Source organism: Anser anser, assembly GCF_964211835.1.
Source record: "Anser anser genome assembly, chromosome: 2".
Classification (NCBI taxonomy): domain Eukaryota; kingdom Metazoa; phylum Chordata; class Aves; order Anseriformes; family Anatidae; genus Anser; species Anser anser.
The window spans coordinates 104,628,363-104,654,814 of NC_139721.1; the positions used below are offsets into that span (position 1 = coordinate 104,628,363).

At 35.8% G+C, this 26,452-nt stretch overlaps 1 protein-coding gene across 3 annotated transcripts in view; it reads left to right on the forward strand.

The window, feature by feature from the left end:
* The first annotated feature begins 1,068 nt into the window (after positions 1-1,068).
* CNTNAP2 (contactin associated protein 2) overlaps positions 1,069-26,452 on the forward strand; it is a 1,168,055-nt gene continuing 1,142,671 nt past the window's right edge. Inside the window, exon 1 of one of the 3 annotated variants that reach the window (XM_083826978.1) lies at positions 1,069-1,460. In XM_083826978.1, the coding sequence (XP_083683104.1) occupies positions 1,364-1,460 (97 nt within the window). In that variant the 5' untranslated portion in view covers positions 1,069-1,363. The remainder of the gene's footprint in view (positions 1,461-26,452) is intronic. The other 2 variants (XM_083826979.1, XM_083826989.1) reach the window with 2 other exon arrangements.

The window sequence follows — 26,452 nt, forward strand, 5'->3', positions numbered from 1 at the left end:
GTAAAACCCGTAAACCATAAAGCTAGGATATGGCCAGGTTGGCTCGGTCACCTCTGGTAGGTGAAAACCATACCGATACTTTAATGCAGCTTGCTTCCTGGCTCATTCTCGGAGTGAGAATTAATTACCGAACGAAAACATCTGCATCAGCGGCTCCTCCAGCCCCAGCTCTCTCCAGGCGGCGGGGTGGTGCTCGGCCCCCCACAACTAGGACCGCCCGGAGGACTTGCCTGCTGCCGGCCTGGCTCGGATCCCGGCAGGCTGGAGCTCGGGGAGCCTCTGCCACCTCGGGGTACGGGGAGGGAGTCAGCAGGAGGCCCCGGGGAGAGGGGCAGGGGGCTCCCGCTGGCGCCCAGCTTCAGCACCGCGGACAGAGGCCCCGGAGCGGCCTCCCCGAGGCTCGGCCTCGGCCCCCGCCGCCCTCGCCGGGCTCCGGCTCTGAAGCCGGCGGCGGAGGACGAGGAGGGTCCTGGAGGCCGGAGGGGCGCAGAGGAAGAGGGAGGAGCTGGAGGAAGCGGAGGGAAGGGGAGGGCAGCGCTAGGGAGAGGATTTTCCCTTTTGCTCCTTTTTTTTTTTTTTTTTGTCGGGGTGGCGGGGGGAGGCTGCTGCTTCTGGTGACAGCGTTTCCTCCTGCTGGAAGATGATGAATGCATGAGGAGAGAGGCTCTGAGCCTGCTTCTATGCTGCGGGAGTGTCTCTGCCTCTCTCTCTCTCCCTCTCCCCTTTCCCTGTTCCTGTGTGAGTGTGTGTTTGGCTCCCCGGCTGTGCGTGCGTGTACACTGTGTATATATATCTGAGCTGGGAGGTTATTGCGAGCTTCTCTCAGCAGCGCTGCTCTGTGCAGGAAGAAGGGCTCAGCTGCAGTGGAAGCATCAACAGCAGCATTAGCAGCACCAATAGCTCGTTACTCCTTTCTCCCTTCCTTTCATATCCATCTCCCTTCACCTCCCCCCCCCGCCCACCTACCACCCCCCCCTCCCCCACCCACCCCCACCCCCCCCCGTCTTTTGGGGAATTGCTTTTCTTCTTCTCCTACAAACCTTGTTATTTGATACTTCGTGGCTTTTTTTTTCTTTTTTTCTTTTTTTCTTTTTTTTTTTTCCCCTTCCTCTGAGGAGGCACACACACAGAAACACAGATAAATAAGAGAAAGAAAAGTACAGCGACTTATTCTACTGCTGCAAACCCAGAAACAGCAGACGAAGAGGGCGGTTGGCTTCTACCCTAAGGTAAAGCCCTGCCCCCTTTACAGCCTTGCCAACTCCTCCGAGAAAAAGAAGGGGAGAGAGAGAAGGGGCCAAAGTGGAGAACAGCAGGTCTTCTGCGGCTGGCATTTGGAGTACAGGGAGCCAGGAAGTGAAGGATGGTTGTGGTTACCCGATCTGGCTGCAGGGCAGCTCTCTTCCTCTGGATTTTCAGCAGCATTAGCTGCAGAGCCAGGACTGCTCTGCCTGCATCTCGTAAGTACCCTTTTCTAAGAAGCATGCACAGTTTCAGCACTGCAACAAGCCAGGGGGAATTCCCATAACTCTGGGAGGCTGATAATTTTTTATTTGGTGATGAATCTTGTGTTGGATTTTCTGTGTATTTGCCTGTGTATGTGTGCACTAAGGCTTGATACTGTTCTCAATGCTCTCATCTGATCTTTCTTACTGTTGATGGATTTAGTGGTAGCTGGTGAGGAAAGTTGAAAGACCTGCTTTATGATATAGTCCTGGATCTGCAATGGAGTCAGAGGAGGAGAGGAATCATATACAAGCTGTTCAAAGTTTGGGGTTGTTTTTTGTTTGCCTTTTTTTTTTTTTTTTGGTTGGTTGGTTGGTTGGTTGGTTTTTGTTTGTGTGTGTACGTGTGGTTTTTGATTTTGTTTTTGTTTTCCCCATGTTCCTCAGAAAGTATACAATTTGCATTTGTAAGTACTTCGCTTCCACAATTTTGTGAGGGTAAATAGGAGACGGGCAGTTTCCATAACTGTTTTATCAAGGACCAACAAGAGAAAATGTTGTCTCATTTGAAGAGGAAAGAATGATAACAAGTTGATGAGAAGGAATTGAGTCAGGACAGATTTTCCAGAGAGTGAAGTTTTGCTTCCCATAATAAAATGAGCAAAGGTAATTTAGAGGAGATCAGCAAATGCCCTCCTAGGAAGGCAGAAGTAGTAGAAAAATGATCACACATTCACTGATGAACTTTAAACTGGAAGAAAGCAGAGTACTTATACAGGACCCAATGCTACCAACAGTGTAAAAAATGACAGTGAACTCATTGATTTCAATGGGCATTAGATCAAACCTTTAACACTGCACTGAACTGTACTTTCCAGCAAAGCATTTGCAGGTAGATGTCAGTGTTAAGTATTTAGTTGTTTCTCTTCAGACCACATAAAGCATTTGCCATTTGAAAAGTATTTTTGAAATGCATACTAAAATGAAGTATTATATTTTCATAGACCCATCAAAAATAGACAATACTGTTGACTTTACTGTTTGTAGAGGAAAGAAAGGTGCTGAGATGTTACATATGGATGTGTTGTAACTGTGTGTATGACTCTGGGCTGATTTTACTGACCAAGCATGGGATTGCCTTGGAATGTAATGTGTATACTGCATAGGGATGTATATGGATCATTATGTTTATTTATTTGTTTGCTTGGAAATGGGAATGAACATGCAATGACTAGTGAACTGGAGCACTGTTATAGTTTCTCAGTCTGTTTCTATCTGTTATCATCTTGTACCTACAGAAAAATAAAATAGTATTATTTCTCCAGGATTTCCCTACATTTTAAATAATTATTCATATGTCAATAGAAAATGTATAGCGTTGCCTGCATTGTTTCTTGCTCTCAGAGGCCATAGGGTGTTCTGTTATTTATTTATTTATTTACATTTCACTTAGGAGATATATTGACCCTAAGGCTTACTGCTTAGTCTTGACTAGCCATCTACTTTTTCTTCTAAATATCATTTCTTTATAAACCTATAATCTTGTTTCAGGCTGTGCATAACAGGAATATATAAAAGAAAAAAAATTTTATTTAGCTTATCAGAAATCTGTTCTTGGAAAATAAATTTCTCTGTTTTTTTTTGTTTTTTTTTGTTTTTTTTCTAACAGGGTTTTGAGATTTTTTTTCTTGTCATTCAGTAGCTAATGGCTGTAGTTTAACTTGAAAATGACCTACAGTATGTTATCTGATTACTGAATCAAAAACAAAAAATAAAAATAAAAAGGTTAACTTTTGAAAGAAGTTTGCTGAGAAACAAATGGTAGCAGCAACATTACTATAAGCAGAAATTCCATGAATAGAGGTTATATCTAATATTAATTAAAAAATTACTTAAATACATTTCCATCTTTAAGATTTTTTTCCATATATTCAAGGATTTCTCCATAACAATTCACCTTCCAAAACCACATACAGTACACTCCTTATGTAGTCTATAACATTTCATTTCTGACTCACTTCTGAAAGTGAAATGGAATTAGATTTATTTACTGGAAATAAAAATTTATCTGGAAGCATACGTCAATCTCATAATTACAAAAAAGAATATGCACATGCTTAGAATTTTTGTAAAGACATAAAAATGCTAGGGTACCACTGTAGGAACTCATGTGCTGTGTCACAGTGTTTTGGTGCACCACTTAACTAGTTATTCTGTTGCACATTTTGATATACAAAGGTATCACTGTGCTGTCTGTTCTTAGTTTGTTTGACACTTTGTATGCAATTGATTGTGAATGACATTAGTGATTTTTTTTCTCCTCCTTCCTTGACAAGACAATGCATCTAGTTTTTTTTTTTGTTTGTTGGTTTGTTTGTTTTTATCATAACTTATGCTTCTTTGTTTATTCTTTTGCCATCAGTTGATTTTGAGCATCATATTGGGAATACTTCTGAAAGGTTTAAAAATAGTGTGAAATGCAACTTTGATGTACATCTGATTTGCAACCCAATTTTTATTTTCTCCTGTATTACTACTTAATGTTTTGAGTTTGACATAATTAACAACAGTAAGAAGCACTTACAATATTTTTTAGAACATATACAAGATTCATGGTGTACAGTCAATTATTAAACTCTGTATATGATCTTGCTACTCATTTTCTTACAGTCTATGCTTACAGAGAAAAAGCTATAGTTTTCAAAAAGAACAGAATCAGACATCACTTATGTTAATATATTGCATCTCAAATTTTTGTTTACTTTCCAATGTCAGTAAATCTATCACTGTCATTAAAATGATGTCTCTCAGTAATGCTGATTCAGAAGTGTTCATTTTGAAAGCTTTGAATCTCATTCAGTTTTATCTCAAGATGAAGTGGGTGTTGAAAGTCCATTTTGTAGTACAGAACATACACCGATACAATATCACACACAGATTTTATTGTACATTTTATTAATATATTTTTTCATGCTTCAGCAATATTTTCTGTGGTTTTATTATTATTATTATTATCTATTTTATTTTATTCTTGGAATAAGCACAGAGGAATCAAATCACTCAACTTCTGGAGTCAAGGCTAATGAACAGCTCAACCAGGAGAGGTCATCACAAGATAAAAAGTAACATAGAAAATACAAATTTAGTGTTTCATAGTCTTTTACATGGCTTAAAGATGGAACGATAAGAATAACACTATGGATAGAATAACTTTAAATGGTATACTGTTCTTAAAGAACATACTAAGGGAATTCAGCACTGGGTTCTCTGATTCTCATGAAACCAACTCAAAAAAAAAAAATTATTCTTTTATGGCTACTTTTTGCTTGTTTTTGCTGTTGTTTTGGTTGTGTCTTTTTAAGTGTAATGCAGAAGCGATCAATACAGAACTACTAAAACTACAGTTCTGATATTATTAATGCTTTTGCAATAGGTTCCATATCACTGCTGAAGTTGAAGTTCAACCCTGTCTTACAATAATTGATGTAGAAACTAAATGATGGACACATATAATGATCATTAAGATTTGTGGAAAAGCAAAAATCTTTTAGCTTTGAAAGCACTTGTCCCAGAATTTCCTTGTCTATTAATAGACAAGAGTAAGTGAGCTTAATAATTAATAGCTTGCGTAAATGAGAAAAGTACTAAAGGATTGTGTAATGTCCCTTTTGGAAGAGCAATGTATGGCACTGGACTGTACAGCAGCAGTAGTTCAGGAGTCCTGAAATATTTAGAATTAGAGTAGAGAATCTATACTTCCAGTTTATGGTGCTTCAACTTTGAAGGTGGGGGGGGGGGCAGGAGAGGGGAGGGATATGCTGGATGTCATGGATTCTGTTAGACTCACATTTGGGTATAGCTGTCTTCCAGCTAATTTTTCAGTCATAATGTGAAATAATGTGAAATCTGGTGAATTCCAGATGTGTTTCTGTTATATTTGCCTTAGCTTAGATCCCATTGTCTGGATGCTACATCAGAGATCCCATAGAACTTAATTTCAAATATAACAAAACATTTTCATGTAGGTTTAAGGTTTAATAACTTTTTCTACCCCTGGTTCTTAAAGCACTTACAAACAAATGAAGTTTTTTAACTGTGTGCCTAAGTTTATTTTAAGACCATACAATTTCTTAACATTAAACATATACTTATTTTTAGATTGTTTTAAGCTACAAATTTGACCAAAATTTACATGAATAATTATATGATATTTTTTAGGTGTTAGGCATTGCCAAATAATAAAGTTAACGTTCAAAAGGGAAAAAATATTTTGTTATTCTGTTATTTTTTAACAACATAGAACTGAGTTACAGTGTTCAGGGTAACTGTTTTAAAATGAATATACTTTTACTAGAACTCAGCATGTGAATTAAATAGTAATAAGTAGCAATGAAATAGTAATAAGTAGTTTGCTGTCATTTCCAAATTGGTGATAGCAGCTAGAGTCCACATTGGTGCTTAAAAAACAAAAAGAGTCTTTAACTATGCAACATTGCACACAGCCTGATTGCACACATTCATTTATATACAGAAAGTCAGATTCAAAGTCTGATGTAGTCAGTGGGCACTGAATCAATTGCAAATGTCACTGAAATATGTACTAAACAGTGGTGGGTTTTTTTGGTTGGTTTTGGTTTTGGTTTTGCTTTGGTTCCTTTTGCTTTGCTTGTGGTTTTAGTTCATTTATTATTTAGACTCAGGTGCAAAAATATGTAATAAGACACAAAAAGTGCTTTAGTAAGTGGTTCAGTCTGCAAGAAAGTTTGAAAATATAGTTAAAAACTGTAAACTGTAAACTTGTCTCTGTGAACAATGGTTGTTTCTTATACAGGGATACAATAAATATTTTCTGATTCTCTCTCTCTTCTCTCTCTTGCTCTCTCTTTCTCTGCTCACATACTTTTAACACATTTGAAAAAAAAAATCACTTTATGCCATTGTGGCAGGAAATTCTACACATTTAATATATTAATCAGTCATGAGGAACTGTAGATCTGCTTGGGTAACTCATTCACTATAGGTCTGTGACTGACAATACATTTTTCTGTAGTAATATTTAAGTATTTCAGCTTGAATCTGTAAATGTTATAAGCATCAGATCTCATGTTCAATGTTCAACAGGTATAGCAATATTTAATGTTTTTTAATATTTTTTATACAATAACAAACTATGCACAAACTATAGTGTTTTTCTTTTTTTTTTCTTTTTTTTTTTTTTGCTTTTTTCCCTATCCCTACATTTTGTTTTTCTACATATGCAGAAGCTGATTTACTTCTGAGCAATTTGACTCAGAGGTCAAACATAGGATAACTGGTTAAAACTTGAGGTACACCACTACCTGTGCCTGCAAAGACACAGATTTGCAAATGTGTGCATGATTTCAGTTGCTTCAGATAGAGAGTGATAGAGAAGCAGCAACAGTTCCTTTCATCAGATGAAACTGTGTGAATTTTCATTTTTCTTAGTTCTCAAAATTGTAAAGAATAAATTAAGAATTCTAACAGTGCTTAGAAGAGGTAATTTGATCAGGACGTGACTTCCAGAATCTATGTCAACATGGGGTATTTCTTTGAAAGATCAGGAATTTCATCTATAGAACAAAGAGTGCAGTCTGTTAGCTTCAGTCTTCTCCTGCTGAAGTGCATAGAAATTGTGCCACTGATTTCAAGAACTGCATGGTTAAGTTTTCTGGCAGTGAAAAGTTCGTGATTCAGTCCATAATACACTAGAAAATATTAAAAGGTTCTTCAGACTTCAGCCTTTGAACCAATATTGATTTTAACTTTATCACATGTCATTTAGTCAGCTACTTTATTGGTATTATGTAGGTAAATAATCTGAGATCACCAGCTAATTGAAGAACATGTTAAGTTTCTAAATTTGATGGTGTTAGAAATTGCAGTTATTAGTAATCAATCCTTTTGAGCCATTTTCTGTTCCAGCTTTGAAGGTATAGAATAGATAAAAGATATAGATATAAAAACATTCCCAAGACTGATGTTTGACATTTAGAAAGAAATAATGCACATTTAGGTTTTGGTACTGTTGCAATTTTACTGGCAACTGTACGAAGTTGAGACCTTTCCAGCCTAAGAAATTGTCTCAGTATTCATACACTACTGTAGTAACTGACCATTTCTTATTTGTTCCTGAAGCTTGAATAACTGATTATTCAGAGCAGAAAAGGATATTGACTTTCATATTTACACCCTCTTCATATTCCCCAAAAAGTCTAGTGACTATTTAGCTTTACAATCTCCTGTGGAGGTGGTTCATCCAGACATTTAAGTTAGATTGTCATATTAAGTCTTCTGAGGGACAGAAGACGTATTTAAACTTACAGTTCATATTTTGATGTTAATATTTAACAAGATTTAAAATAGTTATCTTTTTTTTTCCAGATGTGTACACACCCCAAAGATATGTTTTAAATAAATCAATAAAAAATATCCATTCAATAAAGCTAGCAACTTCTTTGCTGTTTTTGCATTTGTAACAGTAAAAGTACGTTAGTTTACAAATTTAAATGCATGAATAAAATAAACAGCTAAAATAGTTTTCAGTAGCCAAGGAGTATCTGAACAGCTTTAGTCAAACAATTTTCTATGCAACAATGAATGTGATATGTTAGGATGAACATTTGTTATTTATTTATTTAGAATATATGAAGTCTCATTTTAATGGGAAAGTAACATTTTACTGTAGAAATATAGTATCTGTTTAAATATAACATAAACATTTTGTTTGATTTTGTAAAACTGCTATAGTATCAAAAATTTTGTAATCTTTACCAAGGAAAATCAGCCATGCATGTTACATTTCTGTCTACTTTCTCTATTTCTACACATGTAGGAATTATTTTTACCTCAAATATATAGGTGTGCCACTGCCCATTTTTATATCAATTAAATAGTGACGAATTCTTGGACTGTCTCCAATTGTTCAATAGTCTTGTATATGTACACTGATACTTACTGTGACACCAGTGGAAACCTGGAATTTACAGGGAAGAGATACAGGAGAAGATCAGAAGATGAATAGGTAGACTGCAAGGATCCATTTCCACAAAGGGTAACAGAAAGCCTGTGAGGGAAAATTTGCCAGAGGAGAAGAGGAAGAATTACTGTCATATCTAATGGAAAGTTAAACATATATATATATAGGCCTAATGCACTGGGATACAACACAGCAGGCAAGGGAATTACAATATATTTCTTTTTTTTTTTTGTCATACATATTGGGTTTAAATGTTACTGCTGTATAATTCTTGATATATATTTTGAAATGCAGTTAAATTGGGATGTAATTTTACTCCCATTTACATTTATGGAAATATTAGCAAGGTGGTGGTTGGGGAAAACCCTACAATTAGAAAATACAAACAAACAAAAACAAAACAACAAACCAACCAAACAAAAAACAACTAACCAAACAAAAACAAAAACAAAAACTTTAATATACACCCTTTTGACCCAGTTTTCAAACACACATCCCTTAGTTTGATCACTAGATTCTACCCAGACTGTCACTGAGACAAAAAAAAGAGCTTGTACATTTTCTTTTCTTTTACTTGCATCTAGATAAAAGGTCTAATATCTTTACAAAGATGAGGGAAAATTAAAATGAAGGAAAATAAATTAATTAAAATATGTATATATCCCTTCCCACTATTTTTTTTTTTTGGGGGGGGTGAAAAATGAGGAGCTGAAGTGAAATCTATTTCTCATATGATAAGAGTAACATGTTTTCTTTATGTGGAGAAATAAAGTGAGAGGGAGTAGGTCTCCCAATCCAAAACACTTGCACTGCATTAAGAGACAAATAAGTTTCTGTGAGAAATGGAAACAGAAACTTATTCTGCACATGGCTATCTCTGCTGGCTATATGCTCCCAAGGTCCAGAAAGGTATACACTAATGTGTTTTCCTTCAGTTTTACATCCAAAAAAAGTTATGTTACTGAGCACTGCAGGTATTTGATGAATGTCTTATCTGCTTCTTACACAGTATGGTTAGGCTGTTAGAAATATGTTTCCTATGGGCACGAGATGGTATCCACTACAGTTTCAATCTTCTTCTAAAAAACACCTATCACCACACTACGCACCCTTTTGCTTCTATTCTGTAATTTCTTTGCCATTGCTCACATACCTCCTTTCTCATTTTATTAATCGTCTTACTCCCCACTCTCTGCCCTCTCTCCACTCTTTCCTCCAGAAATAAACTGACTCTACTGATTTCTCTGATATTTTTATTGATTCATCACCATATCAAGTGATTTGCTGTGGTTGAAACTAAGGGAGATTGTCTTCTTTGATTCCTGATTAATTCATCCATATGTGAAAACTAGGTACACAGGTAACAACTCAATTAAAATTCCTTCACTGCTTAATTGCTGTGTCATAATCCTGGAGTGTTAAATCAGATATTCAGATATTTTGAAAGAAGTTAAGATTTAATTTTTCCAAAACCAATTATTAGAATATAATTATAAGGACTTTTATTAACATTTATAATTATGCAAAAAATGCACTGCTAAACTTTCAGCCAGTACAGTGTTTTTCTATATTACACATATGGAAAGAAAATGAATCAAAAGAATGCTGTGACTGAATCTTGGCCCCAAACCTACATATTCAGTAGCTTAGAAAGCCAATAAGCATCAATGATTTCAGCTACTGTGATATGGTTGGTTGTTACTGCTTTTGCCTTCTTTGCATGTCAAGCTAGTGCCACATTTCATCCCAGTACTGTATCTCTCTGGAACTATCTACTTTATCCGATGTTTATGATTTTACCAATGGTCTGATTAAAATGTATAATGTTTTCTTTTACCTGCTGACCTAGATGTCACAAGTTTTCAATGAAAAAACTTCAATTTCAAGTCATCTTCAACTTCAAAGACTGTGCATTTTTTTTTGCAGGTCAATAATAAGGATGTTAAATACTGAAGGGTTGGAAATTAGATTTCCAATGGTTCTCACTATAAAGCACTCATTTCCTTTGTTACAGTTACACTGAAGCATTTACTATGTCACATTCATAGGAATTATAAATCTTTGTTAATATATACTGGCAGTCAAGAATCATCAGAATTCAAAATGCGTACTATTATATACAGAAATAGATATAAACGCATATATATGTAAATTTGATGTTTTTTGTCATATCAGCAAAAAGGAAAAAAGGAAAAAAAAAATCCCCCCTCCCCCAAAAGCACTGTAAAACATCAGGATACTTCAAGATCTATTTTCTATAAACCTATGTTTATTTTTACTAATTATATTTACCTCCTTTGAATTTTTATCAATCAGGTTCTATTATTTTGTCTAGGATAAATGTCAGTTGGAGCAGCTTTTAATTACACAGTTTATTTTTTTCAGTATTTGCACAACATATTTTCTTTCAGTCTTTTAAAAGTTAATTTTATTTTTTTTTTTGCTACTTTTACTGTAAATAAGCAATAATACTGCACAGAGACCTTCTCTGATGCAGGTTGTCCTATTAATTTAAAGATGTCTAGCCTTGTTAGCTGTTGTTTAACATCTTCCTCAGTTGCTATTAGAATGTAAATTGTTTTGTTTCCACTCTGGGATCTGACTATGCAGTATTGTTTGTTTTCCTAACAGTGTATGTTTCAGTTGTTTTCTACATGATTGGCAACTTCAACATTTGTATGTAGCAATCTTTTTGTTGAGATCCTTTTGCTACACATCTCCTCTCTGACTTCTCCCTCTTCCTCCCCTCCCCCCCCCCCCCCCCCAACTGCTTTCTTTTTGTTTTTTTCTATGAATGTCCCATTTGCTGGTGTGATTCCACCGGAGCCAATTTTAGGACCAGTTCTCTTTAATGTTCTCATAAATGATTTGGAAGGAGGACTTAAAGGTACACTAAGTAATAGTGTCATAGGATGACACTAAGTAATAAGATAACACTAACTTGGGGCGAGCTGTTGACTCTATTGTGGGTAGAGAGGTCTTACAGAGAGATTGTATGGGCAATAACTAACGGTATGACATTTAACAAGAGCAAGTGCAGGATTCTGTAACTGGGAAGGGGCAACTCTGGATATATGTGCAGACTGAGGGATGAGAAGCTGGATAGTAACTCTGCAGAAAGCGATCTGGACATTTTGGTAGGTGGCAAGTTGAATATGAATCAACACTGTGCCCTGGCAGCCAAACTGCAACTGGGAACTGCACCCTGGGGTGCATCAAGCATAGTATGGCTAGCCAGTTGAGGGAAGTGATTGTCCCACTCTACTGTGGTGTGGCCTCACCTCAAGTTCTGTGCGCAACTTTGGGTGTCAGCATATAAGAAAAATATAATACTACTAGAGAGTATCCAAAGGAGGGCTACAAAGATGTTGAAAGGTCTAGAGGGCAAGACATATGAGGAGTGGTTGAGATCATATGGTTTGTTCGCCCTAGAGAAGAGGAGACTGAGGGGAGACCTTGTATTGATCTACAGTTTCCTCTTGAGGGGCAGAAAAGGGCAGGTGTTGATCTCTTCTCTCTGATGATAAGCAATAGTACCCAATGTGATGCTGTGACATGGAAGGTTCAGGTTGGATATCAGGAAAAGGTTCTTCACTGGGAGCCTGCTGGAGTTCAAGAGGCGTTTGGACAACACTCTCAGACATCTGGTCTTATTTTTGGGTGGTCCTCTGTGGAGCCAGGAGTTGGAGTTGATGATCCCTGTGGGTCCCTTCCAACTTGGGATATTCTATGATTCTATGATTATGTTTTCTGTGAATAGAAAAATTAATCCTAGTATCCCTTTGCCTTTTTTTTTTCTATATTTCTTAGATTCTGATTTACAAAATGACAGAATCACAGAATAGTTGATGTTGGAAGACACTTCTGGAGGTCATCTGGTCAAACACCCTTGTTCAAGTATGGCCACCTACAGCAAATTGCCCGGGACCATGTCCAGACAGATTTTAATATCTCCAAGGGTGGAGACTCTACAACATCTTTCAACTACTTGTTCCAGTGTTCAGTCACCCTCAGAATAAAATAAAAAAGTTCTTCCTGATGTTCTGACGATGACACCACCTATATATAATTTTGTGACCATTTCCTGACAGGTTCTACTAATCCCATTTCTCCTGCCTGTTGATGTGCCTCTGAGTAAGGGCACAACCTTCTGGCATATCAGCCACTCTTCCCAGTTTTTTTGTCATCAGCAAACTTGCTGAGGGTGCATTCCACCCCATCATCCAGCTCATTAATGATGTTGTACAGGACTGGACCAAATATTGACTCTGGGTATACTGACTTGCAAATAGACTTTGTCTAGTGATCACCACACTCTTGGCCAGGTTGTTTAGCCATTTTTCAATCCACCTCACTGTCTGCTCATCCAGACCATACTTTATCAGCTTCTCTATGAAGATCTTATGCAAGTCAATGTTGAAAGCCTTACTGAAGTCTAGGTAGACAGTATGTACTACTCTCCCCTCATCAACCATGCCAGTCATGTCATCATACAATTTTATCAGGTTGGTCAGGTATGACCTTCCCTTGGTGAAACTACACTGACTACTCCTGATGATTTCCTTGTCCTTCTGTGCCTGGAAATTGTTTACAGGTTTAGCTGTTCATTCATCTTCCTAGTGACTGAGGTGAGGCTGACCAGCCTATAGTTCCCTGGATCCTCTTTTTTACCATTCTTGAAGACAGAAGTGTCATTTTCTTTACTCCAGTCATGAGGCAGGTCCTCCAATCAATATATGTTAATATTAAATACTTCTTAAAGTGTTTAAAAAAAAATCATATCGATAGTTAATTTTTATTTTTATTTTTCTGAATGAACTATTAAGTTCTGAAGAGGTCTAGCTACTGCTGCTACTAAATATACTTAACTGTGGATTTATATCTCTGTCAAGGAGCAACCAAAATATATAATTAATACTGGAAACACATATACAGAGAATATTTATTTAGAAAAAGATCCACAAGACTAACAAGAACATTATTACACAAAACATTTTAAAGTTTTTGTTTGTTTGTTTGTTTTTCAAGCTGAATAATAAGCCCTGAAGACATCCAAACATTCCTGAATGTCTGTGATAATGATTAATATTTTATTAATTAATTAAATTCTTAAATTAAATTAATTAATTAAATTCTTGGTAGAAATGAGGCAGCAATATGCATAAGCACATATGAAAATCAAAACAAAAGACAACAAGTGACTGTTCAACTATGATTCTCTTTATCAAATAATAATATGAGAGTAGAAGTGTGTTAGCTATATTGTTGATGTTAATGACCTTAAATTTCTTATATATTTATTAATAGATGTTTTATTTCTGACCTATAAATTAAAATATTACATGTGCATAATTACATGTCAAAATATTTTATTTTCAAATAATTATTTTTGGTAGTATAGAAATAGTTGCATCTATACAATAAGTGTACCTGGGTGGTGTGATGTGCGTTTAGGTATATTGTTGGTAACAGACATAATGAAGTTGCCTCAAAGTTCCTCTTGAGTAGATGACATTATCTTGAAGGGAGTTAAATCTAATTTTAGATAAATCTTAAGGCTCTACATGTGTTTCCATCTGGGATAGGGGAAATAACTCAGGAAGGGTCAGATTACTTAATAAATTCTCTAAGATTGATTTTAATTTGGCAAAGGGGCAATGAAATCAGAATCTGGAGAAAAGGAATGTGATACATGTTTCTCACCCAGTAAAGAATTTGGAACATAATGTGATATTTGTGATACGTTTGTTATATATCATTTTTGACCCTATGTTAATTGAATATAAGTAGTATATTTATATTCCTTCCCTGCCTTACACATGCAGATGTTCACTGGGGAATAGTTGTCATGGAGGTATCTTTCAAATTCTTCCACTGAGCCTGGTCTCCTGTTTCATAATTCTGCTCTGTAAGATCTTCAGATCAAAGTTACAGTTATGTAATAATGTCCATAGTGGATACCTGGTAACGTTAAATTCAAATGCAGTTAGATTCAGTCTGGCATGTAAGAAACAACACATTCTATGTTGGGATCTACTGGATATAGAACAAAGAAAAGAAACATAGATATTTCTCTAAGCAAAATGCATTTGGTAACTTTGGAGTTGTAGAAGGGTGATGTGAGGACAGAGAGTACTAGTAAAAGATTTTGGAGTAGTAAGGTCTAAGTGTGTTGAGGTTTGCTGTATGGCAGCTCTTTGTTGACTTTTGGAGTATGAATGTGAATGGCTGGTCCTTACAGCAGTGGAAAAGAGAAAGCACAGGTTATCACTTCTAGAGGCAAACTGATTCAGTGTCTCTATGGAAGTGTCTTAATGCTGCAGGAGAACGATCTGATTTGTGTGGAATGAAATAAAACATATGGTTGTTATACACCAAAGACTTAACTGGATGTCCCAATGTATCAAAGCATTCTACTTAGGCAATAGCAATGTTATGTTTTATTTATGTTAAGTTGTAGAACATAATATTTATATTATGTTATATTTTATTTATTTATTTTATATAATTAAATAATATCATTGATTTTATTTTCAAAACCCTTTTATAGATCTTGCCTTCTCACATACTGGTGTAAATCTCCAGTAACTACAATGAATTCTGGTGAAGTTCCAATTGAGTTATTTTAGTGTATCAGAGATGTGAATTTATTTCAGTTAATTTGAGATTTCTCAGTTGTATTACAGATAGCAGCTATTTTTCTCCAGTGTCCATGTGAAATTAATGTTTCTTTTTTTTATATATAAAATATTTTTGATTGAAAAAAATAGTCCTTACAGCTGAAAGATTCAAGCTTTTCTAGAGAACATTTTGGGTAATTTGAACTTTTAATATTTAGCTAAGCCAAGGCATTTAATTGAATGAAAGTAGTCAGATCTTTACAATAGAAAATATTGCATATACTGTGAAATATTTTAGTACCTCGTGTTTTAGTGTATCAGTCATCTTCTCTTTTAGAATTAACATCGATTTCTTTCTATGACTATATGCTACGTAAATAAAGATAGACATAATATTGGGGCTGACACCTAAAGTCTGTGCACTTCATTCTTTTTATCTTCCAAACGCTTTTTTGAGCAGACTCTGGGAGTTTCCCATATAACTGTTGTACTTTCCTGAGATTCCTATACGTATATATTATAGAAACTGATTAGAAGATCATGAAGGTACTGGACAGCCATACCTTCATGAAGAGAACCTACATGAAGTATACTTTTTTCTTTCTTTCTTTCTTTTTTTTTTTTTCTTGTTAAGAAGTACAATGAAAGTCGTATGGAAATGATTATTGACTGCCACCAGTGCTAAGATTGTCAAGAACAGACACGTTTGCTTTTATTTCATAGTGAAATATATTAACAAGGCCTGCCCACTTCAAATAAGTATATCAATACAAAACAAAACAAAAATATAACTTAGGAGTTATATAACTCCTTTATTCTACCCCTTTAAAAAGCTGCCAGAAGTAACCCTCAAAAGAAATGACATTAATGCAACACCATCCAACCAAGCACAAGTCTCTTTCAGATGCTTCACAGGAACTGGCCTTCTTCTGCTGGCTTACTTTTCATATGAAAATATGATTACCCTGTAACATTACAGGCAATGGAAGGAAGGTGCTAAATTATGAATTCCATCCATGGTTTCCATCATCTTTCTAATTTTTTTAAGTGACATTATTAAGCAGCAGATTCTATGAGGCAACTCAATGTTCTCACTTATATATATATATATATATAAATTTTAGACAGGAAGTGATGCATTTCAGAAAAGTACTAGTACACAAAAATCATCAGTAAAATAGAGGGTTATTCACACTTTAAAAGTTGAGCATGAACATCATTTTTTCCTCTCCTAGTAATTAATTCAAATTTTATTTCTTTCCTATGTTTCCTTCTTTCTTGCTATATGGGCTTCCAGATTGTCACTGGCACATAGGGAGGAAAAAATGAAAAGTGCCCCATATGCAAGAACCTAAACAATATTTTTAAAGAAAAAAAATTATTCTGCAAAAATCTATTTCTTCCAGAAGCTGACCAGTGCTTGTACAGTGTCTGTAAGAATGATGTTCTAGAAACTCTCAGATGTAACTCCACCTATATGAGCTGTAACTCATAGCTGCTCCACCTATAACGTTATATATTGTAAGACAAAAAGGATCTAGTCTTTGCCATCCTTATTCATATGTTACCTGCTGAGGTATTCCACTGCTTTCACAGAATAATGTAGTAGTTAGCAGAAATCACAATGGCAAAATCTACAAATAATTTCTAAACATTAAGCATTTATATTAGCATTAAGTCAGAGAACATTGTTCACTATTCATTATCTACTGACTGGAAAAGTTTAGAACTTTTAGAAACAAAATCTTAGGTTTGGTTTTGTTGAATGGAGCTTGGAACAACATACGAAGTCCTGCTTGCCTTAAGTAATTTGTTATTAGAGCAGAGAAGTATACAGAGAGATGCAGGAACATGCTTTTCCAAGTGTGTGTTGTTCTAGGCCAATCAAATGCAGGCTTGACAGTTTTCAAAGTTAACAAGAGCCCCAGGGATGCTTTGGTTCTCAGACTGCTGTATTAGTCCTAAGCAAGCTCTTGCAGTTAAATGGAGGCATGTGCTTTTGTGATTTAGATAATACTTTTAAGATTGTGCTGAGTATTCCAATATCCCATTTTCAAGTCTCAACCTTAAAAGCAGTGGAGTGAAGCAAGGTTCATTGAGCATCCTGAATTCCTCATTAACAAAAGATAGGTTATAGAATCACAAAATCATAGAATGTCCTGAGTTGGAAGGACACACAAAGATCCTTGAGTCCAACTCCTGGGTCTGCACAGGACTCTCCAAAAATCAGACTATATGTCTGAGAACATTGTCCAAATGTTTCTTGAACTTGGCAGTGAAGAATCATTTCCTGACATCCAACATAAATCTCCCCTGTCACAGCTTCACATCATTCCCTTGGGTTCTCTCACTTGATCACCGGAGAGGTCAGTGCCTCACCCTCCATTCCTGCTTCCCTGAGGAAGCTATAGACTGCAATGAGGTGTTCCCTCAGTCTCCTCTTCTCTAGGCTGAACAACTATTTTACATAACAAGGTTGTGTAAAATAAGTTAGTTACAGAATACAAATGATTGTTGATAAGGTTATAGAAACAACAAAAGGGGGGAGGGGTGGAAATTTATTTCTTTTGCATTTTATTTTGAATGGAAAACAATGAAAAAATGTAGAAGTGTCTTTTATTTATTTTTCAGAATGAGACACTTAAATCTCACACTTAAGGTGGTGTCTCCTAGGTCTCGGTATTGGGGCCAGTTCTCTTTAATATCTTTATCAATGATCTGGATGAGGAGATTGAGTGCACCCTCAGTACGTTTGCAGACAACACCAAGTTAGGCATGAGTGTTGATCTGTTGTGGCTATTGGATTGCTGTGGTTTAACCTGGCCAGCAGCTAAGCATCACACAGCCTTTTGCTCACCCTCCCACCTCCCTCTCTGGGATGGAGGAGAGAATGAGGAAAATGAAGCCTGTAGACTGAGATAAAGACAGTTTATTAGGACAGAAAAAAAGAAAGGAAAATAATAATAATAATGATAATAGTACTACTAATAATAATGTGTACAAAACAAGTGATGCACAATACAACTGCTCACCACCTGCTGACCGATGCCCAGCCTATCCCCGAGCAGCCGCCCCCCACACCCCAGCCAGCCACCCCTATGTATTGTTCAGCATGACATCAGATAGTATGGAATACACCTTTGGCCAGTTTGGGTCAGCTGTCCTGGGTCTGTCCCCTCCCAACTCCTGCTGCACCCCTAGCCTGCTCGCTGGCAGGACAGAACAAGAAGCTGAAAAGTCCTTGGCCTGGTGTAAACACTGCTCTGCAACAATTAAAACACCAGTGTGTTATCAACATTATTCTCATCCTAAATCCAAAACAAAGCACCATACCAGATATTAGGAGGAAAATTAACTCTATCCTAGATGAAACCAGGACAGCTAGAGGGTAGTAAGGCTCTGCAGAGGGATGTGGATATTTTGGATCGATAGGCTGAGGCCGTCTGTATGAAGTTCAACAAGGCTAAGTGCTGGGTCCTGCACTTGGGGCACAACAATCCCATGTAATGCTACAAGCTGGGGGAAGAGTGGCTGGAAAGCTACCTATTGGAAAGGGACCTGGGGGTATTGGTCAATATCTGGCAGAATATCAACCAGCAGTGTGCTCGGGTGGCCAAGAAGGCCAACAGCATCCTGACTTGTACCAGAAATAGTGTGGGCAGCAAAACTGGGAGGTGATCATCCCCCTGTATTCAGCTCTGGTGAGGCCACGCCTTGAATACTGTGTTCAGTTTTGGACCACTCACTGCAAAAATGATATTGAGGTGCTGGAACATGTCCAGAAAGAGCAACACAGTTGGTGAAGGGTCTAGAGAACAAGTCTTACACAGCACGGCTGAGGGAACCAGGGTTATTTAACCTAGAGAAAAGGAGGCTCAGGGGAGACCTTATTGCTCTCTATAAATACCACAAAAGAAACTGTAGTGTGGTTAGGGTCATTCTCTTCTCCCAAGCAACGAGCCATAAAACAAGAGGAAAGTTGCAGCAGGGGAGGTTTAGATTGGATATTACAAAAAAAAAAAAATTCTTCTCTGAAAGAGTTGGCAGGCATTGGAACTGGCGACCCATGGAAGTACTTGAGTCACCACCCTTGGAGGTATTCAAAAGATGTGTAGATGTGCTGCTTAGGAACATGGTACAGTGGTAGAATTGTCAGTGCTAGGTTAACAGTTAGACTTGATGATCTTAGAAGTCTTTTCCAACTTCAGTGATTCTATGAGTCTATGATTCTTAGGATTGTGAGATCAGAATTGTTTTAAGAATATAGGGAAAGAAAGTTGAGTGGTCACAGTTCCCCAAATCACACCTTCAGATCTGCAAATATATATATATATATTTTACTGTGAATATACTGAAAGTTTTCATAGTATTGTAGAATTATGTTCAGTTGCCCAGTATTAATGACTTTGTAGGAGAAGGGCAATATTGCTGCTTAAGAGCTCTCTGCTACTGGAGAGCTAATAGGGTATGAGGCCATAAAGAGATGAAAGCAGATGTTTGACTGCAATAAAGTAAACCTATTTTCCACAGCTTAGAAGTGATATCTTTCCCCTCTATGTTCAACAAAATTTAATACATTTTAAATGCAGAGATCTCTCAAATACTCTCAGTGTCTCAGTCCCTATTAATCACTTCAAATAGAACTATGAAGACCTTGTTGTCTTCTCATGTGTTAAATATGACTCGGCACTGAATGAATATACAGTAAGAACTTGATCCTTTTTCTTTTGATAGATGATAAAACAATCACTGACTAATATGAAAATATATATGAATCTCTGTATTTTAATGGGTGATGTAGCTTTCAAGTGAGGTAAAAATGCAGAAGACAGAGATTTGACAGTCATTGCACTGACAGATCATTTTTAACCCCTATTGCAGAGGCTGCTGTGGTTCCTTGCTGTGTAGTTAGGTCAGTAAGCCAATCAGTATGGGGCTAGGCAGGTTAGTCAGACCAATGAACAACTTACACAGACCAAGAATTATCAAAACACTTGTGCTGATGCTTCTTGTTGCTAGATATGAAGGAATGCTATGGCTGGTAATGGACACACCAAAGTGTGTTCACACTCTGAAAATTGTGGAGCCAGACAGAATTTGGCAAAAGGTACTTGGATGACATCGTTTATATTGCAAAACATTAACAGAATGCTGATTTCTCTGCAACCCCATTTTTTATTCTCATCTTAATGTTATTCTTAATGTTATTGAAGAGCTGTCAGCCACTTCTCTCCCGCAACTTGTAATGTCTGACAAATGTATCTGTTACTGGGATGTAGTTGTATCAGTGTTAAAAAGTGTTTTTTAGTGTATTTAAAAGTCAGCTTGAGATTTATTCTGTAACCAATTGCAACAATATTTTATACGGTTCTACCTAATTGAAGTAGCAATTTTTTTTCTTGTCATCAAATTTTAATTGATAGTCCTAAGATAATAAGTAGGATAATGGTACAAAGAAATAGAGAAAAGAGAAGCTGATAAGAAATGAAGCAATTCAGATGGTAGGCAGTGTTAAAGATAGATAATAATTATCCTCCTCTCATAATTATATGAAGTCTGATTGATGTTTCTCTGAACATAGTAAATGAAGCATGTTATTTTTCCTTTTTCTTTTGAAGTTATTTTGTATTATGCTTGTAAATTCCTAGGAACCATTAGTGCACTGTACTATGAATTAAATTACCATAGTTACGTTAACTTATTTTCTGCCTTGTCTTTCATTTTCTCCTTTCTTTTTCTCTGAACAAGTGCCATTTTTCCCGTATGGGCCTTTGAATTAAGTTTTCTCTGTCATGTGGGAATATAGGGATTGAAAAGCTGTGAACTTTAAAACCTGACTGGTAGAAAGGATCCTGACTTTCCTCTTCCTTTTTCTCCTTGCCTCCCCTTTCTCCTACTGAACTATAGAACATCTCTCCCTTTTGATCTGTTTGCTATTAAACCATTTATCAACAACCCTCCTCTTCTTCTGGTTCAGAAGGAAGGTCAGACAGCAGTAGAAAACGTCCTTAAAGAGGCTAGAGGATGGTGTTTTTTGTTTTGGGGCATAAGGAAGTAATATAGTCTTTTCCAACCAGTTCTGGTCTGGTCCCTACTATTGCTTCAAGCCAAATGAGAAGATTAATTTGAATCTTAGGGCTGGTGTGCACACTATCCAATTTCTGATCATAATGACTTGCCATATCATTTAGTCAAGTCCCATAGAAATGGTCTTCCCAGTCTTCACTCATCTTTTTCTCTTTATTTATAAAGAACATTTATTTCAGAATTCTTGTTGTCCTTGCGAATATTTATACCCTGAATTAAAAAATCCTTCCTCTTTAGTTGCTGAAGTTTTGCCTTTAATGAGATACCAACAATGGCATTATTTCCACTGTAGAGCATGTTTAGAGGTGGAAGTTGATTTTATTTCTCCCCTCAGTAGGAAAGGAAATTGCCTTTGGTTTTATATTAAATCTGCAATGTGGTAGCTCAAACTACGTAGTTTACATCAAGTTGCAATGCTATGTGTGTATATCTTGAGTATTTTCGTAAAGGACAAAAGTGCTTTCTTTCTCATAAGCACAAAGAAATGGTGATGACCTCATAAAACAAATTCTGCTATAATATCAAGCATTCTTTCTGATAGAAACCCATAATGGACTGACCTAGCATTTTATGTTGACTTTTTATGTACTTTGTATTGAGTTCACAGAGGAGAAAATATTTTGCAGAAATAAAATTAATTTGACACTTCTTTAACTATCTTCCTCTGAATAAGTTGATAGTAAGAAACAGAAAAGTCTTTTATTCATTCATTCATTCATTCATTCATTCATTCATGACCATATTTTATTCTTACAAAAGGCAGTAATTGTATCTGTCTTAAAGAATATTGTCGTGTCAAGTGAAAGACCAAAATCATAGTTCTTGAAAGTGCCTAGAGAGGGAGCTCTTCTCCTAGATTTTTGAGGGGTTTAGATCTTGGATATTAATTTAGAAATACAGCAGACAACTCACTATACTATCTGCCTCATTATAAGTTACTCTGTTTAGTGAATCAATATCTAACCCAACTCTCTGTGAAGACAAAATTTCAAATATAACAGCTAGTCTGAGTAATTTTCTTGAAAGGACGTATCTGACTTAGTTGTTGAGTCCTGGAAAAAAATAGTTGAAGACAATGGGGACTAGATAAGCCAATTGTGATGTTCTGAAAAAGAGAGACTCAGAATTAAGTCGTATCAGAAACATAGATAATCAAGAAAAAAAAGTTTAGTGAGTGAGGATTCTTTCCACAGTTCCCTTTAACTCCTCTGTTGAGGTTTAGAAAAAGAAAACTGAAACAGACTAGAAAACCCTAGAGGGAAAAGCAAGCACAGAAATTTGGAACATGAGTCAGATTCAAAATTTATTGTAATCAGGTCAGTCTTTCTAGTTCAGACATGTCCCTGGATATATTCCTGAAAACACTGCATCAGGATCAGTTTGGCCATTCTTTTTTTTCTGATGTTGGTTCAAATGCGGAGTCCCTTTGGATTGCTTTTGAGATTCTCTGCATCTGTATGGTGTTGAAGTTGGAATGCTTCCAACAAAATGTTGTAAGATGGCATCGTTGCAAGTAGTAGCTACACATAAAACACACATGAGTAATGGAATCAAATAGATAAAAAAAAAAAAAAACACTCAGAAAATAATACTGAACTGGCAACTGAACTTAAATAAAATTGTATCTTAATTATGAGAAAGAGAAACAATTGTTTCAAGTCTGCTTGTAGGAATATAGTCTATGGACAAATGTCTCATTTGTGAAGAGACACAAAGATAAGCACAGTGTTTAGAATTTTCCAGAGAACATTTAGTAGAATTCAGTGGTATGACTGGCATTTTATCACTATTCATACATTTTAAGAGAGTACTCTAATTCCCAAGAAAAATATATTATTTACAAGTATAGCCCATTATTTGTACTTATTAATCAATGTACACCACGCTTTAAGTTAATAACTCTGATTACAGAAAGAAATGAATATAGAGTTATGAAAGATATAGTAATTCAAAATATAAAGCTGCAAACAATTCTAATAATGCACAAACTATATACATCAAAGAAAGACTGTTCTGATGTCATTTTTAATGAGGACTATAGTTACTCTTCAGCACTGGTATTTAATGCTTAGGAAGTCTAGCTTGCTTTTTTTCCATCTTCTTTCTGCAACAAGCAGATATTTCAACTAATATAAAAATAATAAGCGTGAACATAACTATATTATATTCCAGGAGATCCTTATCCATTTGATTTTGGCAGAGGAGCAAGAGAGAAAAGTAAATATCTTCTTACCATATATCCTGAAGGGCAAATCCATCCAAATATCTGAGATGTACTCAAAAAGATTTGAAAAGATGTGAAATCATTTTGCTTGCTATTTTATGACAGAAGAGGTGTGAAGACCTTAAAGTCAAGAATCAGAACTTCCTTCTCTATAATCGTCTTAATATTTTTTTTCAGAGAACGTTGTAATGGAGTAGCAGAGATTTGCAACATGCATGTTATTTACAGATGGGGAGTGTAAAACTGTAGTATAGACTGGATTTCCCTTAAAACTGTCCATGAGCTGTGAGTGAGGACAGAGAACCTAGAGCTAACTAGTTTTTATTGCATATTACATGTTTTGATTGCTTCTGCAGATATGAATGGAAGAAATATTGAAATCATTTGTAAGTATGAGCCTCGAATGCAAATTATGCCACGTGTTACTTATATACACCCTTCAGAAGAAGAGAAAGTGTGGTGTGCTTAAAACTATGTTTATAACATACCTCTTGGTAGGGGAAATTTTCAATGATGGAACAATAATTTGTTTTCAGTAATAATCATGTTTTCATAAACCTTGTTAAAATAGTCCAGCCACATTGTACAATGTTAAATCTCTCTTATATTTTTATGAAAACTTTATGAAATCTGACTTTTGTAGAAAGGAATTACAAATATTTCACATCACAAAACAAAGAACCTATTCAGCCACGGACTCACCCTTCAAATATAATGTTTGTATTGTTCCAGATTTTTATAATTGAATTTAATAGACGATGTCAATTGGGCTGCCAAATGGACTTGACACCTACAACCTGAGTTTCTGAGAATAACTCCTCAGCTGGTGTAAATTCAGTGACTTGGGTAATTCTATGATTGAACATAGCAATGATGGGATAACAAGAAAAAAGCAACCACTCATTTCTAGTGACAAACTGTTAAATACACCCCAGCAACCTTACCCAAAGTTGTTGAACATATTACTTTGTCAATGATCTCAGGAAACTGGAGGTGGATCTAGAATGACACAGTGTGCTTTGCTGTCTGAACACTAGACCAGGGAGAGTATGAATTTGGATATTTAAAATTTTACTGACTTGTCTGTAATTTTTCAGTGTTTCAGATTAATATATATATATATATATAAAATATATTTTTTTTGTTTTAGTTATCAATATGATTTGTAGATGGGATGATCTCTTCAGACGTTAGTTCTTAAGGATTTTGGTTCCAAATGTTACATTTTTTTCAAATAAGAGAGAGAAAAAATAAATTTCCTAATTGGTTCTGAACAATAAATTTTAGAATACACAAAATCTGTCAGTTTAAATCACCTGCTTAAAGTGGAAAAAAAAAATCACAGCAAGTTAAACCATGCATGTAACTTGAATAGCACATAGAAGATAGAGCTGTCAGTTAGTTTTTAGTTTCTTCTGACTTTGTGTGACTTTTTGGTTGACATCAGAAGATTAAAAAAAAGTGGAGCTGACAAAACTAGAATTATATCAAGTGAAACTGATTGACTAGAAATTCAATCTCTAAAGAACGGATATTATATGGGTATGATAATCTTGTATCAGAATGTCTTCAGGTTTTTAACAGCTAACTATGACATGTAACTAAATAGTTTGAAAAACTAGTCATTATCTTTCTTCCAGACAAACTTTTATTATAAATTATTTACCTTCTAGAATGTATTAAAACATCTGTATTTTCTGTTCGTAGCATCAGTGAATAGTAATATGTATCTAAAATTATTTTTAATAGTTATTAATATATGTTCAGTTAGATACATTTCTGTCATTGATCTAGGAATCAGGACTATGCAAATTTTGCAATGGCTTGTCTGTCTGTATCTTTGTAATTTAATTAATATGACACGACACAATCATAACAGATGATCTGATAATAACAGGTAACATAGTCTGAGTACTATCACTGGGGCCCAGCTTTCTTGAAACATTGGAACTTGTAACAAGGCTGAATGGAAGGTTTAGTCACACTTTGGTCACTCAGATTGTGGCTGAATTATATGATTCATCACAAAATTGACAAAGAGTTGCAAATTTTGCTGTTCATTCATTCAATTTAATATCAATTCAAAGGAACTGTTCATGAGAACTTCAGTTTGAATCACCAGGCATAATATTCTTCATCCAAACCACAAAAGGCTTCCCATTTCCCCTTGAAGTTCCTGACAGGATCCTACCTGCAGTGGAGCATCTAATCTGTATTACTAGTGCAAGGATTTGTTCTGTGCAAGAGCAAGGGCTGATATCCTAAACACCTTGCTGCAAAGAAATGTGATTTTTAAGACAATTGATAAGAGATTTGAGACAGGGCTTTATCGAGAAGGGATTATAAAATAGTCTGAAATGTTTCAGTGTAACCTTTGGCAGAGAGATAGCCAGTCAACACAAATCGAGAAGGAAACTGTGAATACACAGGACGAATCATCAGATTATTTTCATGAAGGTCAGAACTAATACCAAAACTAATCAGAACCCTTAGTATATGCTCATTTGATCACAGATAGAATATGCATCAGCTAATACTAAGTAGTGGGATTGTTAACTGTAATGGATCTCAACAGGGGATTTAGGAAAGCAGGTCAGCTGACTTCTGCCACCTCCTTCTGGCAAGCATCCGTTGCAGGAGTTCTTTCCAGGGATGTCCTACCAAAGCAGAACTACATCACCTAGAAATGGGTGATGCAATTGCTACTGTCATGTACAATAAACAAATATTTTAACATTCGTATGGAGGAGGGGTTACACTCTAACGTTCTGGTCCCAGACTAAGAGTCAACTAATAGGGCTGGGGATTTATATGATGAATACCTGGATCCTTGCTACATGCAGTAATGAAGGTGTGACGTAATCTAACCCCTTGTATTGTTTCTTGCCTTTTTTTTTTTTTTTTAACTGCAGGTGTGGTCTATCAAGTCTTCAAGCCATTTTAAAGCACCAGTATTCAGTCTTTCTTTCTCTTTCTTTCTTTCTTTCTTTCTTTCTTTCTTTCTTTCTTTCTTTCTTTCTTTCTTTCTTTTTCTTTCTTTCTTTCTTTCTTTCTTTTCTTTCTTCTTTCTTTCTTTCTT